At 34.2% G+C, this 22,197-nt stretch overlaps 1 protein-coding gene and 1 pseudogene across 1 annotated transcript; both read left to right on the top strand.

Moving 5' to 3' along the window:
- Window positions 1-611: 611 nt before the first annotated feature.
- On the top strand, window positions 612-1,344 carry LOC116422550 (annotated as a pseudogene).
- Window positions 1,345-10,519: 9,175 nt separating this feature from the next.
- LOC116422549 (olfactory receptor 5H2-like) lies at window positions 10,520-11,228 on the top strand. Its single transcript, XM_031961254.1, is given in 3 exon segments — window positions 10,520-10,733; window positions 10,735-11,020; window positions 11,023-11,228. Coding segments are annotated over 3 exon segments (705 nt in total). The 5' UTR covers window position 10,520.
- The last annotated feature ends 10,969 nt before the right edge of the window (window positions 11,229-22,197 follow it).

Genomic DNA, 22,197 nt, shown 5'->3' with positions numbered 1-22,197 from the left:
GAAAACCTGAATATGAATTTGCATCACACACTTGCTAGGTATGTGATCTTGGGCTTGTCATTTAACTTTTCTCTGTTTCAATTTACTCATCTAAATGGGAATAATAAAGGGCCTATTATTGATGTGATGCACTGTTCTAAACATTAAAAAATATTTCATTTTATTCTCTCTGGATGTTGGTGGTGGGTGGTTGTGCTTTATTTTCAAAATGAACAGTGACATCCTGAATGTGATGTCTTGACTAGTGAACTGTACTTTACTGAGGCAGAGCTGAGCAAAGACATCAGTTGAGGACAAAATGAAATGATATTTATGAAATGGTTTGCAAACTCTAAAACAATATATTTACATATATTATATATATATGTGATAGCTATTATTACTTAAACAATTTAGTTTTCCTTAATTTCCCAATTCTTATAAACATGTTCTAAAATGATTGATATTTTAGAAATATATTTATTAAAAAAATGAGTTGACTCAAATTATTTTAATTAAATTATATGAAGCATCAAGTAACATTTTATTTCCTGCATGATTCCTTTTCATGATTTTTGGTGAATGTATTTTTATTTAATATCTCTTATTCTAGCATCAGATATAGTGCAAACATGGCAGAGGAGAACAAAACATTGGTGACAGAGTTTGTTCTTACTGGTCTAGCTTTTTCAGATTCATTGACTTCCTCTTCAGTGACCCCCTAATATGTGAATTTCTTAAGTAAGAATAAAATCATATCTCTTTTGAAATGCATGACCCAATTTTTTTTGATGCCAGTGCAACCACAGAAGGTTTCCTGTTGGCAGTGATGTCATATGACTGATATGCAGCCATATGCAATCCTCTTCTTTATTCAATGAGGATGTCCAATAGACTGTGACTACTTCAAATATAGCTGGCTTTTTTCATTCAGCGATTCATGTGTGTTTGTTATTGAGATTAACTTTCTGCAAGTCTTGTGAAATATTACAATTGTTTAAAATTTCCTGTACTGACTTAACCATTAACATGCTGTTAGTTTTCATTTTCTTTGTCTTTATTCAGACTTTCACTTTTATGATCATCATAATCTCTTATGTCTATATCCTCTCCTATCCTGAGGATTAAATCTGAAAATGGAATGTGTAAAGCCTTCTCAATGTGTAGTGCCCATCTGCTCTCTGTCTCTTTATTTTATGGAACTCTTTTCTTTATGTATGTGCACCTGGGTCCAGCACTACTAAAGATCAGGATGAGATGTATTTCTTATTTTACACTATCATAATTCCCCTGTTAAACCCATTTATCTACAGCCTGAGAAACAACAAAGTTCTTAGTTCCCTGAGAAGAATAATTAAGAAATAGATGTTTCTTATATGTGCTCCCAAACTGTTCATTTTTCAGTTTTTGTCTAAACAAATTACAAATCAATTTTCTGCATATCTGTTATTTATTTTTTCCAGACATCTGCACATCTACTTCTGGTTTTACCCAGGTTTGCTTTAACTTAAAAAATGTATAGCCCTTTTCCATTATCTTTCTTGAGTTTTCATTCTGTTTTTTGAACTTCCTTTTACTGATAAACTCAAAAATTTAGCAAAAGGTACAGACCTAAAGCTCCCATTCCCTCATTTAGCCAAAGCTGATTTTGGTCTTATCATTATACATATGTAATGGAGCATGGAATAGTGGATAAAATAAAGAAGACCAGAATTTAAGCCTTATTCTGATGTGTACTGGTTGTGCAATAACCAACTGCAGTTGGCATTTCTATCTGTAGAGTGAGTTTCCTCATAGGGAATTCCTTATACCCATGAAACCCCAGAGCTTGACTAAAAATCATATCAGAATGTCTATGCTAAATTCCTTCATTTTCATATCAGAAACAAAATGGAACAACAGAATGAAAGCTAGTCATTTCCCATTCCTGGCACCAGGCTCATATTCTTTCTCACTTTTCATCCATTGTCAATATGCTTTGAGACCACTATATATTTATTTATTTATATATATATGTGTGTGTGTGTGTGTGTATGTGCGCATGTGTGTGTATGTGTATATACACATACACACACATATAAATACGTTTAGATTCTTGTGACTCTTCATGATCCCATTTGTGATTTTCTTTTCTTTTCTTTTCTTTTCTTTTTTTTGACAAAGCCATTGGAAGGGTTTGCCATTTCCTTCTTCAGTTCAATTTACATATGAGAAAACTGAGGCAAAGGAGTTGGCCAGGGCCACACAGCTACTAAAGATTTGAGACTGGAACTCATGAACATGGATCTTCTTGATTTTAAGCCCACTGCTCTAAACACTGCACCACTTCACTGTTCCAATATATATAAATATATACCTTCTAATACTCTCTCAGACTATGACTTATGAATTCCCCACATGCCAAGTTTCTCTTTGATTGCACTATAATGTAGTTATATCTAAGAATCACTTCAAAATACTTCCCTTTCAAGATACTGAACTTTTTCATCCATTTTGCTAACAAAAATTTTGTCTTTGTTTCTCTCATTTATCTATTCATCACATATCTGTTATTTGTTCTTATAACCTACAATCGCTTAATTAATTCTTTTGTATTGTATTACTGTTCTGGACTATTTTAATCTGATTTTTGGGATTATATAGGGAAATTGGGAATCAGATAATATAATAAGTAGATAGTATAATTTTTTAAAAATTATTATTATAGTAACTTTTTATTGACAGAATCCATGCCAGGGTAATTTTTTACAACATTATCCCTTGCACTCACTTCTGTTCCGATTTTTCCCTCCCACCCTCCACCCTCTCCCCTAGATGGCAAGCAGTCCTATATATGTTGAATATGTCCTAGTATATCCTAGATACAATGTATGTGTGCAGATCCAAACAGTTTTCTTGTTGCACAGGGAGAATTGGATTCAGAAGGTAGAAATAACTCGGGAAGAAAAACAAAAATGCAAACAGTTTACATTCATTTCCCAGTGTTTTTTCTTTGGGTGTACCTGCTTCTGTCCATCATTGATCAATTGAAACTGAATTAGGTCTCTTTGTCAAAGAAATCCACTTCCATCAGATTACATCTTCATACAGTATCGTTGTTGATGTATATAATGATCTCTTGGTTCTGCTCATTTCACTTAGCATCAGTTCATGTAATTCTCTCCAAGCTTCTCTGTATTCATCTTGCTGGTCATTTCTTACAGAACAATAATATTCCATAACATTCATATACCACAATTTACCCAGCCATTCTCCAATTGATGGGCATCCACTCAGTTTCCAGCTTCTAGCCACTACAAACAGGGCTGCCACAAACATTTTGGCACATACTGGTCCCTTTCCCTTCTTTAGTATCTCTTTGGGGTATAAGCCCAGTAGAAACAGTGCTGGATCAAAGGGTATGCACAGTTTGATAACTTTTTGGCCATAATTCCAGATTGCTCTCCAGAATGGTTGGATTCGTTCACAGCTCCACCAACAATGTATCAGTGTCCCAGTTTTCCCGCATCCCCTCCAACAATCATCATTATTTTTTCCTGTCATCTTACCCAATCTGACAGGTGTGTAGTGGTATCTCAGAGTTGTCTTAATTTGCATTTCTCTGATTAATAATGATTTGGAACACTCATATGAGAGGTAATGATTTCAATTTCATCATCTGAAAATTGTCTGTTCATATCCTTTGACCATTTATCAATTGGAGAATGACTTGGTTTCTTATAAATTAGAGTCAGTTTTCTATATATTTTGGAAATGAGGCCTTTATCAGAACCTTTAACTGTGAAGATGTTTTCCCAGTTTGTTGCTTCCCTTATAATCTTGTTTACATTAGTTTTGTTTGTACAGAAGCTTTTTAATTTGATGTAATAAAAATTTTCTATTTTGTGATCAATAATGGTCTCTAGTTTGTCTTTAGACACAAATTTCTTCCTCTTTCACAAGTCTGAGAGGTAAACTATCCTATGTTCCTCCAATTTGTTTATAATCTCGTTCTTTATGTCTAAATCATGGACCCATTTTGATCTTAAGCAGATAGTATAATAATAACAACAAAGCCCATTACATTCCATGTGTACTTTTAAAAAATATTCTCTCAGTTGAGCTTCACACCAATCCTGGGAGGTAGGTGCTATTATTATTCTCATTTTACAGCTGAGGAAACTGAAGCAAACAGTTGTAAAGTGACTTGCTGAGATTCACAGTGCAAGTAAATAGGGTTTATAGGCCAGGTTTATACTCCGAGCTTCCTGACTACAGGTCTAGTACCCTATTCCCTGTGCCATCTAACAGTCTCTGGTGACCATATGTCATAAATTTCTTCAAACCATCTTCCCCATTCTCTCTTCTATTCTATCTCAGGGAGATGTTGAAGTAAATAGTTTTATTTGCATCCCTGATTCCTTTCCATTTACTGTCTCCATATCCATGTACCATCAAGGGACAATAATGTATCATCAAGGGATGTGATTTTACTACATGGCCCCTTGGAGACTGGAGGACAGATGGTCATTCTGGAATTGTTCTCAGGCTTGCCCACCCAATTGTTACACTGGCTCTTCTCTCTTTCCGAGAAGCCCTCTTCCTGGGCTACTCAGACCTCAGATTGTATTTATTAATGTCTCCTGTAAGCTGCATTTAGACAACTTATGGAGATAGAGACATCCTACATGGTCACACACACATTACATACTCATTTTCTTTTATCTGTACTTGCTACTAGTGTTTATATATATTTTTCTTAATTATTTACAAACTTTATTTTTTCCCAATTGTATTAAAGACAATTTTGAGCATTCATTTTTTACAAGATTTCAACTTCCAATTTTTTCTCCTTTCCTTCCTCCCTTTCTTCTTCTCTCCCAATGGTAAACAATGATCTACAATTTGGTATAGGATAGATTTTATACATGCAATCTTGTAAAATATGTATCCATATTGGCCACAGTTATGAAAGAAGAAACAGACCCAAAGAAGAAAACACAGTAAAGTAAATGAAGCTACAGTAAAGAAAGTACATGAAAAAAAGTATGATTTGATGTGCATTCAGAATCCATCAGTATTTTTTATCTGGATGTGGATAATATTTTTCTCAGTGATTTAAATATCCACTTGCTGAAAAGAGGTATCATTTATAATTGATCTTCACATAATGTTGCTGTTACTGTGTACGATATTTTCCTAGTTCTGCTCATTTTACTTTACATCAGTTTATCCAAATATTTATAAGTTTTTCTGAAATCTGCCTGTTCATCAGTCCATATTGTACATAGAATCCCATTACATTCATACACAACAATTTGTTCACATGACCTCCAATTGATGGGTATCCCTTCAATTTCCAATTCTTTGCCACCACAAAAAGGGCTGCTATAAATATTTTATGCACATGTAGGTTTTTTCCCCTTTTTATGATCTCTTTAATATATAGACCTATAGTGGTATTGCTGGATCAAAACTTATGCATGGCTTTGTGATCCTTTGTGCCTGTTTTCAAATTGTTCTCAAGAAGGGTTGAATCAATTCATGACTCCACCAACAATGCAATTGTGGCCCAATTTTCCAATATCTTATCCAAAATTTATCATTTGTGTTTTGATCTTATTAGTTAATCTGTTAGGTATGGTGTGGTACCTCAAAGTTGTTTTAATTAGCATTTCTCTAATCAAAAATGATTTAAAGCACAATGATTAAATATATATTAAATATATATTTATATATATTTGAGTTCTTCATCTGAAAACTGCCTGTTCCTATCTTTTGACCATTTATTAAGTGGGGAATGGCTTGCACTATTATAAATTTGACTCAGATATTTATATTTTGACAAATGAAGCCTTTATCAGATTACAATATTTTTTCTTTCTGCTTTCCTTCTAATATTGATGGCATTGGTTTTGTTTGTCCAAAATCTTTTTAAAATTTAATATAAATTATCTATTTTACATAATGCTTTCTATCTCTTGTGCAGGCATGATTCTTTCCTTCTCCATAAATATAACAAGTAGATTATTTTTTCTTCTAATTTGCTTATGCTATGTTTATGTTTATGTTTAAATCATGTACCCATTTTGATTTTATCTTAGTATAAAGTATGAGATGTTGAGTCCATACTTGATTTCTGCTATATAGTTTTTCAATTTTCTCATAAGTTTTTATTAAACAGTGAGATCTTATCCCAGAGACTGGGGTCTTTGTATTTAACAAACACTATGTCAGTCTTGTGTACCTTATTTACTACACTGATCCACCACTATTTTTTAATGAATATCAGTTTTGATGAATACTGCTTTCTAATGTTGTTTGATATCACAGTTTGCTAAGCTACTTTCCTTTGTGGTTTTTTTTCCCAACAGTTTCTTTGCTATTCTTGACCTTTTGTAATTCCAGATAAATTTTTTTTATTTTTTCTAGCTCTTTCAAAGAATATTTTGGTAGTTTGATTGGTATGGAACTGAGAAAGTAAATTAATTTTTGCTGAATTGTCATTTTTATTATATTGGTTTGATCTATTCATGATCAATTAATATTTTCCTAATTGTTTAGATCTGACTTTATTTGTATGAAAAGTGTTTATATAGCTTTTTATTTGTTTTTAAATTGTGTTTATATGGTTTTAGATTTTTCTTAGAAGGTAGATTCCCAAGTATTTTAGATAGTTTACCATTATTTAAATGGAATATTTCTTTAAATCTTGTTGTTGAGCTTTTTTGGTCATATATCTATGTATCTGTATATATAAGCATTTATGTTGAATTGCTAGAGTTCCGTGTACATTAATATTAATGCTTTTAGTCAACTTTGATTTCTCCTCTATTTAAAACAAATTTCTTCTTGTTTTCAGAACTTTATTCTTGAGAGTTATCTTCCTTGGGGCTAATTCCCACATAAATTCAACCCCATCTGTTCTTTCTCTGGACCCAAAGAAATTTGCTCTCTAGAATTCTAGGGTTACATATCAGTCTATTCCTAGATTTTCTATTATCAAATCACTAATTTTGAAATTGAAAAGCCACTTGTCTCTAAGAATTTGAGTATTTATACCATATCAACTCATTTTTTTCCCTTATTGGTCAAAATCACTTGAAGGTTAGCAGTTCCTCTTGCTATTTTTTCCATTTTTTGATTAATAAAATTATCACTAAAGCAAGTATAGGATAAGCGAGCAACAAAATGACAAACTAGACCTTTTCTTCAATTCCATGTCTTCTGAAACTTCTCCAAAACAGAAATTATGAGTGAAAGGCCTTTAGCTGTCTCTATGGCCTAGGAGAACAAGAATCGAAAAGAATCTTAATTTCCATTTGTCCGAATGAAGGAACTGGATCTTATTGACCCAGCAATGATAGCACCATTACCCCATCTTTCACATTGCTAGCAGTGAAGCCACATTAGCACACCAAATGATAACACAGGCTTGCATCAAAACCTACTTCTGCATTTCAGTGTATCTTCCCTCTTCCTTATAACATATCTTTTTCTTTGAACTTTCTCCACCTAGTTGACTCAGACAGATTAATATACCAATAATCCTTTATTGAGCATCTACCATGTACTGGAGCACTTCCTTTGTGGTGGTGATGTAAAGACAAAAATGCAAAAACACCTGACCTCAAGGAACTTATATGACACATGTTTGTTTTCCCCTGCACATACAATTACCCACAGTCAGCACCCCGTTATCATTAGTGATCATGGATCTGCAAGATATGCTGCTGGAATTAGAAGTGTCATCTGTGAGAGAAGAAAGCAGCCATTTCTAAAAGTAGTCAAAGGTAGTTCTCTTTACTATTATAGCACACAGAGAAATGAATCTCAAACTTTCTCACTGTCTCTTTGTGTCTCACTCCCTACCTTCCCAAGAATCTTGGTGCTTCTATTGTACTTTCAACAACTACATTATAGTATGTTTAACTTCTCTATCATATTACAAGCTCCCTGAAAACAAGCACCATTGTTCTTATAGCTAAAATAATTTATAAGATATTTATTAAATAAAATAATGTTTAATGAAATAAAATTGTCTAATATATTAATTTCAGGCAATTCTTTGTAATCCATAAATACATTCCTGAGTACTAAATTAAGTATTAAAAATTTAAAAATATTTATAAATAACTGGTGAAGTTACAACTAACTGACTGATAATGTATAGTACAATTTTAATTGTTAGTACTGGACATGTCTGATGGGATTTGCTGATCAAGTCTTATAAGGGCAAATTTACTGTAGAAGTAAAGGAGTAATCTTGGGAAATATTGATGCTTATATCATAAATACAGGAGGTACCAAAATTCTTCATATATAATCATTAATCATCTATCTATCTATCTATCTTTTAGATAGATATCTTTTAGATAGATAGATGATTAATGATTTTAAAACAAATAGAAATAAATACTTGGTTTTGAAACATAGAATCAACAAAGATTTCAGAAAGAAGAGTAATTGTACTTTATCTCCTGAATTATCTTAAAGGAGCTAGGTAAATATGCAGTTTTATTGTATTTTTTTTCTCACTTTACTTCTTCTCTCCTTTTCTCTTTTTTCCTCCTCCTTTTCATTCTCTTTCTCCTTCCTTTTTCCCTTCTCCTTCTCCCTCTTTTAGTCTCTGTCTCTCTGAGGTTGTTTTTTTAAAGAAAAGAAAACAAATGGGAAAATATTTTTTTCACAGTAAATTTTGGCCTTCTCTATATAAAGTTAAAGTATATTATGAAAAAATCAAATAAGTTGGCTAACTCAATCATTTGAATTGTTTTCACTGCTAAACTCCAAAATATGGAGAAACATTTTTTTTTTACTTTTCTGTCATATATTTGCATAAAAAGTTCTAATTCTTAGAGCAAAATAGAAAATGGGTAAATTAAATGGATCCCAAGAAATATTATTTCATGACTTCAAGTAATTTCTTCATAATTAATAATTTTTCTTAGGTTATTAAGAGATAAATTCTAAGAGGCATAGTGACCAAATGATTTGCAACCTAAAAGAGAAACAAGAAATTCTCTAATATTACAGAATCATGGAATATGGAGACAGGGACTTGTTATTCAGTCAAACTGAGTCCATCACTCTTTCCTATATACCTTCTTTAAAACTATTACCCCAGAGTATCTATCTTGAAAATCTTCAGAAATGGACTTTTAACAATATTTTATCTATAGCCCTTTAAAAAACTTAGTGATTAAGTCTACAACACAAATAGTGAACAATAGATCATATTTAGATAATTTATTGCAAAGCTAAATTTCATTTTATAAGTAGTTATATTATTTTGCTATTTACTGAGTCCACAACCAGATGTGGGTAAACTTTCTATCTCTGGAAGGATCCATTTTGGGACTTACATTCATCTTGCTTAGGCAAGCACCAAGAGAAAATATCACTATTTTCTATAACTTGCAGACATTTAAAGGAGCATTCCTGATCTCTCAACAACAAAAGCAAAACAGTTTATCTCATTTGATCTTTCCCATAGTTCCATAAAGTATGATGTATGACCCAAATTATTCCCTAAAGAAAACAAGGCCATGAAGGTCTGCAATCCTAGAGTTGTGAGTTGTCACCAGTTCACACTCCTACTCATGTGCCTCACTGCTAGGTTTCTATGATTTTCCCAATTCTTTCCCAAGGGTGCTATGTACATTGAAGGGAGTGTCTGATGAGGGTTTATGGTTGTGCTGTTATGTTATAATTACTTTTTCTTTTATTGGTAATGTTTGATGTTTAAGTATTAATGATGTCATCTATGCTAATTTGGTTATAAGGGAAACCCACCAGTGGGGCTTAGGAGCTACAGTTTTGAGTAGTAGGTATACAAATTCTCTATATCCTTAAGAGTGATTTGCAGTACTAGACCTTCTCTTTGAGGAATTTTCCTCATCTGTATGAGTGCAAATAAACCAGCTGAAGCCCAAAGTTATGGTCAAAACCATAGTTAAGCCAGTGGTTCTAATAGTGTGGTTCAGAGAATCCTGGGGGGTCTCTGAAACACTTTTGGCGGTTCTAGAAATTCAAAATTAAACTTTATGTCTTAGCATATTTCTAATATGATAAATATCAATAAATATAACCACATAAGCAGATCGTCAGTAATTTCTAATAAGAACAAAATCTGAGAACCACTGTCATAAACTACATTTCCATTTCTAGTGCTTAGCACAGTAGCTATCATAAAAATTGAATCAAATAAATATTTGTTGAATTGGGTTAAAAGTTATACAGAATTAGCACACAATTTTACCATACTTTTCTTCTGTACATTTTCTATGTTTAATGTGCAAAATAAACACACATTTAATTTTTTTATAAATAGGCAGTTTTCATAAATTTTCATGAATAGGCAGATTCCAGAATGCTTGTTATTCTTAAAGTATAAAGAGAAAAATCAGATCTTTAAATATGTTATTTAAAAAACAAACATAAAAAAACCCATTTTATTTCCATTATAAAACATCTGCCTTTCATATCTCTTTGTAACTGTCTATCTTTACTTTCTTTTAATCTAGATCCTCTGTGTGGACATGATGGAAGAAAATGAGATAATGGTAAAAGAATTTGTTCTTGTGGGATTTACAAATCATCCAGGGCTTCAGGTTCCCCTCTTCATGGTGTTCTTAGGTATCTACATCAAAACAATGGTGGAGAATATTGTGCTGATTCTGCTTATCTGGATAAACTCTCAACTTCACACTCCTATATACTTCTTCCTTGCTGCTTTAGCTTTAGCTGATGTTTGTCTTTCAACCACAGTGAGCCAGCCCTAAGATGTTGTTGAGCTTTATAACTGAAAATAAAATGATATCTTTATCTGAATGCATGGTACAAATCCTTTTTTTTTTCCTATTCAGTGCAACCACAGAATGTTTTCTTCTGACTGCAATGGCATATGACAGATATGTAGCCATCTATAAGTCCTTGCTTTATCCAGTGGTGATGACTAATAAGTTATACAGCCAATTATCAGTTTTTTCATATGTACTTGGTTTTCTGCATTGCATGTTTCATGAAGCTTTATTATTTAGATTAAGTTTCTGCTACTCCAACAAATTTATCATTTTTCTTGGGATATCATATATTTATATAAAATTTCTTGTACTGATCCTTCCATTAATATTCTGATGGTTTTTATCTTTTCTGGGTCAATTCAATTCTTTACCATTTTGACTATCCAAATTCTTATACTTGTATTTTTTATTATTGTCAATTATAATATCTCAAAAAGGAAGAAGCAAAGACTTCTTCACTTGTAGGGCTCACCTGTTCTCTGGTTCTTTTTCCTTTGGCTCTCTCCTCTTCATGTATATAAGTCCTCAATCAAGTCAAGCAGATGATCAAGATATAATGGATTTCCTTGTTCTGTATAAATGTAATTCCTATGCTAAATCCTTTTTATCTACAGTATCAGAAACAAGGAATTTAAAGAAGCCCTGAGAAATGAATTATGACAAATTTCACTTCTAAGTGAATTAAAATTCTCAAACTGAGCCCTTATCACATTTTATTAAACAAATTATTAAATGATGTAATTATTTGAATTTATATTTTAATGTGAAAACAAGTATCTTATGAGCTCAATCATGTCTGATATAAGTTATATTGTTATCCCCATAGATTTTAATGACTATAGTTTGCTTTTAACAAATGTAGCTATTAATTATAATCTTCAATATATTTTTCTACATGAATTATTAGAATTGTTAGAAAATACCTGTTTTTCCATTTAAAAAATGAGCTGTCTTAAGTAATATTTTACAAGTAATTTGTTAGAAATAAGTATGCTTTGTATACATATATTGTATTTAATTTATACTTTAACATATTTAGCATGTATTGGTCAACCTGCTATCTGGGGGAAAGAATGGGAGGGGAAAAGGTGACACAAAAGGTTTTGCAATTGTCAATGCTGAAAAATTATCCATGCATATATCTTGTAAATAAAAAGCTATTTAAAAAAAAAGAAATAAGTATGCTTGTTTTAACAAGATTGGAACAGATAGCCAACTTGATTCACATCAGCTATGAGTGTAATGGGTTTAACATGAAGGCAATTGGATTTTCAAAGACATTTTGTTGGACATTAAATGGTCTTCTGTAACATTTATCTTGAGAGTCATGAACTCACCCCTTTGAGGAATTAACTGAAGCAATTTGGAAAAAAAATAATGACAAGAATTTATTTTTTTGTTGTTCTTTAAAATTTAATAATTTGCATTTACACAACAATTATTTTACCTTGTATTTACATATGTCAAAACAAATAAACTGAGGCAATTTTCATTTTGCTTTGTGCTCAGGTGCATTCCAAATAATATTTTTAACTATAAAACCAGAATTGAATCCATTGTTTGATGGATAGTTGTCTGATCCTAGAATGTCACAATTGGACACAAGAAGTCTGGCTCTTCTAAAGCACTATGGATGTCTTCACCAAAAGCTCTTAGAAAATTCTAACTATTCCTCAAGTTGTAGAGTTTTATATTAAAGAAAATTTAGGAATATTGACTGTTATGTGGAAAAGGAAAACAAAGTAAAGTTATATTGTGTGATATTAAATCACAACCTACAGCTTCAAGGATTTCCAGGATGAGACAAAGATACTGATCACAAAGATTCTTTTGAGGAGAAATTAAATTCTGTCTTATAATGCAGACAAAATGTCAGTGTTTTCTGTTATCTTTAAATGCATTGTAGTATTTTAATGTAGACTGTTTTGCTTTTGATTATGAGGTAGTACCTTATTTTCATTCATTCCTTTGTTCATTTGAATATAACTTAAAAAATTTTGAAGACACAAAAAGAAAGTATAAAAAGGATTATATGTAAAATCATGAATATCTATTGTCTTAAATATATCTATATCTATGTAAAAGTCATACTGTTTACTTCCCAGACTGCTTGCTATTATTATACTTTGTTCTTTTCCCTTTTGTGCATTTAAAAGATCTGATTTTTTTTTTTGCATCAGCATTACTAACCTCCCTTTCTTCCTTAAAAAAAAAGAATCCTATTTCAAATAAGCAGTTATGCAAATAATCATGCACTGTTGTGATATCCAAAATGTATGTCTTGCTGCATGTTGAGTCCTTCATCTTTCTGCCAGGAGGAGATAACATGGTTCATTATAGATCCTCTGGTGACATGACTGGTCACTCTTTTCATCATAATCCTTAATTCTTTCAAAGTTGTTTTAATTTAAAATGTCATTGTCCTTATTTTTATTGTTCTTTTTGTTTTGCTCAATTAACTCTGCATTAGTTCATACTATACAAGATTCCTTGAAACTGTCTTTTCTTATGTTGAAATCATGTTATATTATGTTCTTATGTACTTAATTTGATTTACCATTTCCTGATTGATGGACACCTTGAATCCTTGATCTTAAAAAAAAAAATTTCCTTTTACTTACCATCTCACAGTTGAGAAATTTGTTTTGCTTCAGAGTGTTCAAATTGCTATATTATTTTTTTCTCTCATAACTTCTTGCTTCCCTATTCAGTTTGAGGCATTCCCACACTTTGTGGTGTTATATGTGCACAATCCTTCTTTGCTTGTTTCAGAAAAAAATGAAGTTTACCTGATGTCTATTTCTTTCCTCCACGTTTGCATACTTTTCTTCTCATGAACTTCAAATTCGAGAAACAGTAAGTTCCTCAAGTGAATTCATTTTTACTCTTTCTTTTTCCCCCCTTCTTTGAACCTTCAGAATAAAATAAATCTATCCCAAGGTAATTGGTTTTCCTAAAACTTTCTCAGTACCTTTACTATTTATTTAATCCTGGACAAGTCAAGTTAATCATCTTTGTCTCATTTTCTTCATTTGTAAAGTTAGCTAGAGAAGGAAATAACAACGCCACTTTATTATCTTTGCCAAAAACAAAACAAAACAAAACAAAACAAAAAAGCAAAACCCCATATGAAGTCAAGAAGATTAGGACAAAACTGAATAACAACTACAACCCTGTTTTTCTTAAAGTCTCCCAATATTTCTTGAAGATATAAAGATTCTAAAAGGACACATTTTTTTCCTTTATTACAATGTTGGAACTCCATCATCATATCATAGTCCCTTTCAAGTGCTCAAATATTTTTATTTACTTTTCTGTATTTACCTTATTTCTTGTGTTTACCTTTCAAAATTCCTACCCAGATCTGATCTTTTTATCACAAATGACTTGAAGTCCTCTAATCTTTGTTTTTAACCTGTTCTCTCAAAAGTTACCCCTATAATTTTACACACCTTTTTCTCCTTATGTCCACAGGAATTGGAGGCAGCTGCCATACCCAATATTCTGATAGCCCCCTGAATGACCAGTCTTCTGATCTCTAATCTCTTGTAATCTCTTGATTTCCCCAAACTCATTTCATCTGATGGAACTCTTCTCCCTCTCTTTCTCATTCTTTTCTTTTTCCAATTCCCTCTCCTATAAAAGAGGTTGCATTCTATCATGCAATTTCTTCACATTAGAAAGATATTCTGATTATATATGGAAGTGTGTTAGTAAATGTTAAACAACCCTGGGGGAAAGAGAGAATATATTTAGAGCACATTTTAAAGATTTTTAAAAAGCATTAATAACACTTTATTAAATTTAGGCCATTAAGAAAAGCTAAATCAATTCCTAGTTTATAGTATTTGCTGATTTTTGAGGAATACATGTTCATACTGAAAATTTTACAACTGATTTTCTCTACTTGGTTAGAGCTGGCTCCAGCACACATCTTGTAAAGATAGTCACATTTGTTCATAACAGATGAATTGTTAGTTGTATATGAGAGATACCATTACTTCTGTTTTAAAGCTGAGGAAACAGCCTCAGAGAGTTAAAAGTAATTTCCCATTGGTCACAAAATTTTAAACAACAAACATAAATGTTTTGGGGAGTTTAGCAAGAAGGAGGAGAGGGAGTTGTTCTGTTTTTAAGACTAATGTTTTGTTTTGTTGGTAACTCATGGCTCTTCATGAGATTTGGTACCTTTGTGGAGATTAATTTCAGTGATGCACATGTATGAGAGGTAGAACTGTGAGAGCAAGAATGAAAAGACTACTAATCTTCTAGCTTTTAGCTTTGAAGTAGATGATGCACGATTCTAGGCTCTTTAAGCTCCTGAAAGGAAAGAAACTCTGAGAAGAAACCAATACATAGAAGAGTTAGCACCTTGATCATGTCCCTATCTCCTGTTTACTACACTACAAATTTCAGGAAATTGTTCTTTGAGTGATACTTGGGACTCTTCTCTAGCTCATTTGAACTGAGATATTTCACAGTTAGAGAAAGACTGTTTACTGTTTATTGTCTGATATATATATATATATATATATATATATATATGTGTGTGTGTGTGTGTGTGTGTATGTATGTATGTTCTGATTTGCATAACTTTTCTGATTTCTGTTTTCTATGGAAATATGGGTTTATTTGCTATGTTATTTATTTGTCAAATTGGCATTTGGTCAGAAGAAAATCAAATCTTGGATATATAGCTTGGGGTACTCCATTCCTTCTAAGAGATAGTGATTGAAATTCACTTAAAGTCAGAAATTATGTTCTCTTGACTAACATTATTTGGTAGATTGGCAGACATATAATTCTAGCCCAATATCATTTCTCCTTCAAGAGGAGAGGCTAACCTCTTGACTCCAAGTCTTAACTGAATAAAGTTAGGGGAAGAAAAGTCTAGAGATTCTTGTCACATTTAGAGAGATCCATGAAGACACATAAACTATACGAAAAAAACACAGTATGCAACCCATTACATACTGTCATAGTTTTCTACTTAAGAAATGAATGATAAATTAATGATAAAAACTAAGAATAAATTTAAAAATCAGCTACTTTAGAAGGTTATAGTTAGTACTAAACTTAGAAGTGTGTAAATGACTTTTATCCCCTAAGATTTACCTTTTCAAAAAGTGAAATTCCATTTTAACAGAGATCTAGTATCCCTACTAAATAAATGAAAGTCTTAGAAAATTTCAGAATCAACCACAAGTGAGAGAAGTTTTATTTTTAGAGAGAGCAGTTTAAACAAGCGCAAAAGACTTCACAGTCCCTTAAATCATATAATACAAATGGTAGCATATAGGAACCATATGCAAATTTTTACTTGAAGTTTAGTTTAGCAGTCTTTGTGGGCATCTACTGAGTAGGCTTGACTAATTTTCACTGCCTCTTTTTATTTCCCATATTTACACTGAGAAATATTTCCTACTAATTACATCCACACCCAGACCACGTGCTGTAGCTTTTTTTCCCCTCGCATATAAACACTTCAGAAATGCACACCAATCAGATATTTACATCGGCAAGGGGCTTTACCTCTGCAAAACTTGAAACGATGGTATTTCTCTACGGGGTTTAGTAGGAGTCTAGCACATTTCTCTCCACTTGGCTGCATAGACAGTGCTCCCTTACCCCTTCCTGATCCTGGAACTCATTTCCCATGCACTAACTCTTAGAATTTGTTCTAGGAGCCCTTTCACTTCAATTCAGTGTATAAATTTATTAAATATCCACTATGTGCCAGACATTCTTCTAAATGAATGCAAAACAAATAAGGGGAAAAAATTCTCTGCCTAAAAGGAGGTTACAATCTAATGGGGGGAAGTAAAAAGCAGGGTTGGGGAAGGACAGCAGGAGGTACCTCATAAAGTGGCATCTTATTTCATGGAGTTGAAACCATGCAAAGCTGTAGATGGAAGGTGGAGTAAGATGTAAAATCTAGGTTCTGTTCTCCATCTTTGGGTAGAATTTAGTACTTCACATTCTAGTCCATTAGGTAGAGGGGAAAGGAGTCTGAGGGACATGGAAAGGTGAATGGAGGATAGCTTTTGCAAAGGCACAGTGAAAGGAAAACATCTGGTTATCTTTCTCCCAAAGCCATTACTTTTATGACTTTTCTTGCTTCTTTTTAAGGGCATTAGCATCCAACCAATCATCCAGATTTGCAATGTTTTTGTTATCTTTGACTTCTTTCCTTTTCAACACATATCTAGTCAGTTGCCAAAAGTTGCCAGGAAAAAAATTATTATTTATTATTATTGTGGTGGTTGTAGCTGTGACTGTGGTTGTGGTTGCTGTCTCTTGGTATTCCCGTCCCTGCATCCCAGAATTGAATCACATTGTTGGTTCATTGCCATTTTATGATTCACTGTGACCCCTATGTAATTTTTTCCTGTACTAGGATTTTTTTTTGTACTAGGATTTTTTGTACAGGGACAATTTTGGCTAGGACTTCACTTTGTAGGAGACTTACAGGTAGGAAGAGAGACAGAACTCTGCTCTAAAGTGAGTAGAAAGTTAGGAAATGGGACAAATTATTGTGAGGGTCCCATACCAGGAGGTACTAGGAAAAGAAACTTATAGAATAGTAAAGTAAGCAGGATTGGAAATTTTAAAAAGTGGGAGGTAGTAGGTAGTCAGATGGCTTCCTGTGATAAGGAAACTCCAAGGGCCACCCCTGGAAGGGCAACACCTCATTTATCAAGTGATTGGGAGCACTTTAAGAGGTGCAAGCTGCAATCCATTAAAAGTAGATAATGAAGTGCAATCATAAAACAAAAGAGTGTTGTAAACCGGCACTCACCATTACCAGCTGCGCCCATAAAATGGTGCCCGTAGAAGTTAGCTGTGGGAAAGAATCAGAAAGTAAACAGGAAGACAAAGGATTTGGATGGGACGTGAAAGAAGGAAGAAGTAATGAGGAAGAAGCAGGAAGTGGACATGACAGAACAGGAGGGGGCAGGGATAAGAAAAGTAATGAGAAAGTAAATAGAGAGACATATGACCTTGGGGAAAAGGGCAGTGATAAGATGAGGAAGGAGAAAGCAAACAGAGAGGGAAGGTCGCCTCTGTCTCTGAAGCATGGCCTTCTCCCTCATCCCTTGCCCTCTCTGAGGAGATATGTCTCCCATCTGCTCCCATCAGGCAAAGAGATAATAAAGGATTTGGACTTTAACCCCTGGCTACTTTTCTGGTGATTACTGAACTAAAACAAAGGCTGCCCCGAAAAAACCAAAACCAGAGAACATTATGGGGCACCACCTTTCATATCATGCTCATATCTTTAACATGGAAATCTAACACCCTGGTTTGGGTACTTCAATAGTCCTTCCTAGCGGGCAAAGCCCAAACCTTACATGAAATTATGCAACAACAGTTGAAGGCCAGACATATAGAACCAATGTCGAGCCCATGGAATAGCCCTGTATTTATCACAAAGAAAAAAATCTGAAAAATTCAGAATGCTAGTGGACCTTATGGCCATTAATGTTAATATTGAACCTATGGGAGCTCTATAGCCTGACATGTCATCTCCTAATCTAGTACCCACCAGCTGGTTACAGTAATAGACATACAAGATTGTTTCTTCTCCATCCCTCTGGCCCCAGAGGATAAGAAAAGATTTGCTTTTACCATTCCCTCTACAAACAATGCAGGGCCTGATCTGTGCTACCAATGGAAAGTTCTCCCCCAAAGGATGTGTTGTAGTCCCACCTTATGTCAGGTGTAGGTAGGACAAGTGCTAGAACCAATTAGGAAGGCATGGCTTCATGCCCTGATACTGCATTATATGGGTGATATGCTGTTATCAACAAGCAGTGGGAAAGATCTCTATGCCCTGCTTAAAGAGACCATAAGAGTTTTTGCTCAACATGGACTGGTGGTAGCCCCAGAAAAGATCCAACATAACTATCCCATCATTTACCTGGGACCTCACATGGGGACTTCTACAGTTACTAATCAGATATCTACCTTACAGTTAGATAAGATGAATACTCTGAACCTATTTCGGAAAATAGTTGGACAAATTCAATGGTTGAGGGCTTGTGCCCCTCTTCCTATTTCTTTGATGCGACCTTTATATAACATCTTGAAAGGATGTAAGAGATACCCAGAGCCCATTAATATCATATCAAATAGCTCATAGGCTATCTGAGTGCTCAAAGGCATTGAGGATATTGTCTTACAACCTCAGAATTCTTCAATTGCTAACCTTCTTCTGAATTGCAGCTGATTTTACAGACTCAAAAACATTCCATTTACATCCCACATGCATATTCTCTCCAATGTTGTGCAAGAGACATATTTACAGGCAATGAGGTGGTGGACCGTGCTTTACAATGCTCCCTTCTCATGATCACCACACCCTGAATGTGCTTATGAATTTCTCTACTTACCTGTTAATTCTCTACATTGCCTTTATGGCCTCATTGGAGAACAAGCCCAACACATTGGGAAGCAGTGTGTTCAGTGTGTTCAGTTTCTCCCTCTTCCACCTAGTAAAGGAGTTAATCCCTAGAGTTTATTACCCAATGATATGTGGCAAATGGATGTGACATATGGGAGCCGTGTGGTCATTCACATCTATATTGATACCTTTTCTAAATTCCTTTGCCATAGTGGCCTCCTGTAAAAACATACCTTCAGTCATTAAACATTTGTATAGTTGCTTTTCCTCTCACTGACTTCCTAATACCATCAAGACCAATAATGGTCCAGTTTATACTTCTAAGCAGATGGCCACCTTCCTTGCCACATTCGCCATTAAACATATTACAGGGATTCTCTATAATCCACAGGGTCAGACCCTAGTGGAATGGGCTCATTGTACTCTGAAGGCCACCCTTGTTAAAGAGAAAGAGGGAGGAAGTAGAAAGAATCCTCAATGGCCCACACAGGCAGATGTGGATAAGACCTTATATACTTACAACTTTTTGTGCCTGGATAGGGATACTGGCCTATCTCCAGGAATGATACATTTGGCACACTTATAGACAGGACAAAAAACTATGTTCCATAAGAACAGTGCTTCAAGCACCAGAGAACATTCAAAAGGTCCTTTGGAAGGATGAGGAAAGACATTGGCAAGGTCCACCCTTAGTACTTTGCAGGGGGCTGGGATATTTATGTCTTGCAGATCTTGATGGGGAAGGCCACTGGATTCCAGAAAGAGCAAGGAAAGTTTCCCTTATTAAAACAGGCTGATTAAAAAGAGAAGGAGATGACCCAAGAAACGCCTGAAACAGTGCCATAGCAGAGAGATGACTACCCTTGCCAGAATGGCTTAGTGATTGGATCCAATATACTTCCTTCCTCATCTCCTTCTATTGTATTCCAGGGGCTCTATGTAGCCATTTTTGTATTGTTGCTTCTTTTGCTTTTGCCTACTTTGCTAGGATGCTTTATACGTATTCTTAGAAAATTCTTTAGAGGTGCTTATGGAAGAACTTCTCATTCATCAACATGAGAACACTCAGTCTTATTAATAGAAGAGGGGGAGATCTAAGGGTTAAAAAACCTCTGGGAGCAAGGAATGTGGCTCCAGGCACTTGGGAGGACCTGAGGGATGAGAGGTACCGAAGTGTAGGTGAGTCCTACATAGAAGTGGGGCATAGCCCCAAGAGATGGTGTCTGATCCCAGGTACCATGTGTCCCTCCTTGTGCTCTCAAAGCCTAGCATGCCTCCCTCTCTCTTCTCCGGCCAATCCCATTATGCCAGGTTCCTAGAGGACCTCCCCTTCTCCTGGATCCTCAGAGGAATATAAATATGTGCTACCTAAGAATAAAGTTCTCTTTTACTTCACCCCTACATCTTGGTTGATCTGTCTCTGTGGGATCTGGGTTGGTGCCCCAAGACGGGTGAGTGTGGCCTAGCTATGCCATTGATGGACAGGCCTTAAAAGTAGCTCTAAGGGGAGCTACAAAGTTAAGGGAGCGTTAAGAGACACTACATTTAGCCAGCTGCTAAATCCTGTCATTTCTACCTCTAAAACCTAGTTTGCTTCTATTCCCTTTGCACTTTTGTGGCCTTTGAACTCTAGTTCAGGTCCTGTTAACCTTTTTCCTGTGTTATTGCAATAGTTGGTCCCCTCTCTTTAATCCACTCTCCAAGCAGATAACAAATTGTTCACTATTGACCCCAGTATCATAATATTTCACCTTTATTTCATTCTCTTTAAATATCTTTTTTATGGGTTTAAGTTTTATCAATGTCCAAAATTAAACTCAGATATAATTTACCAATAAATTATACAGAAGCAACTTAGGGATAGTTGCACAATTTTTTTTTACTAATGGGAGTATGTGACAAAAATTTATAGGAGAACACTGATCTAGTGAACTAAAAAAATGATGTTATATGACAGAAGATGATGTTGAGATGTGAAATAATCACTGAACTTCAATCCTAGAATATCTTTCCTCAAATATTTGAATCAAAGTATTTATTTAAACAAAATAGTAAAGGATTCTATAAATGACAAAATGATCTATCTAGAGAACTTTGAAGAATTAAGTAAAATTTAACAGAAACAGTAATAGAAAATTTGTAAGATATAAATAAATCCACTTAAATCTTCAGCATGCTTGTATATTACTGACAAGTAATATACTTACTTACTGACAGTAAGAAGAGCTAGAAAGAGAAGTGCCATTGAAAATAAATGCAGATTCTGGTAAAGGATTCTGGAAAGATGGCAGAGTAGGTCAGAAAATTCTGAATTCTCAGATTTCCCCCTCTAAATAGAACAAAATTATTCTTCAGGGTGAATATAGGCCAGTGGAAAAACTAATAAGACTTAGGGCAGAACAAGGGTCCTCCTGTTAAAACCTGAGAAAACCCAAAGAAAGACCCCAGGACTAGTAAACACCTCCAGGCTACTTGCACAGAAGCAGCAAGTAGGGAACCCTGGAGCTAGCTGGATTCAGAGGAGTTTCATTCTGAACCACAGAAACTTTCTCCTCCTGGACAGCCTGGAAAATAGGATTCTGAATCCAGGAAGATAGAGCAAACCTTTGCTGATTAGGGTCTCCAGGTCCACCTGTGCTCCTGAGCCATTGCCCTGGGTGAGAAGGAACCAGCATATCCTGTGAATGCAGAATGAATAGGGCAGAGATGCTGCTAGTTGTAGGCACTTGCAGGAGGATGGAGCTTTTGGTTTGGGGTTCCAGAGGTACCTTCTCCTCCAAATTGAAGATTAGAGGTGCTTACAGTAATAATTCTCATTGTAAAAAATGAACTGACAAGGAAGAAAGGACCCAAATGTAAAAACTTATTATGGAAATAGGAAGACCTCTGTTCATCTTCAGAGGGAGACTCTGAAATATAAAAGGCCTCTTTTACCTCAAAGAATAATATTAAATGACTACCTACCCAGAAAGAATTTATAGAAGAAATAAAAAAATTAAAAAATCAAATGAGATTGAGGGAAAGAATGTG

This window comes from Sarcophilus harrisii, chromosome 3, assembly GCF_902635505.1.
Source record: "Sarcophilus harrisii chromosome 3, mSarHar1.11, whole genome shotgun sequence".
Taxonomy (NCBI): Eukaryota; Metazoa; Chordata; class Mammalia; order Dasyuromorphia; family Dasyuridae; genus Sarcophilus; species Sarcophilus harrisii.
This window is presented reverse-complemented; position numbering and strand designations above follow the sequence as displayed.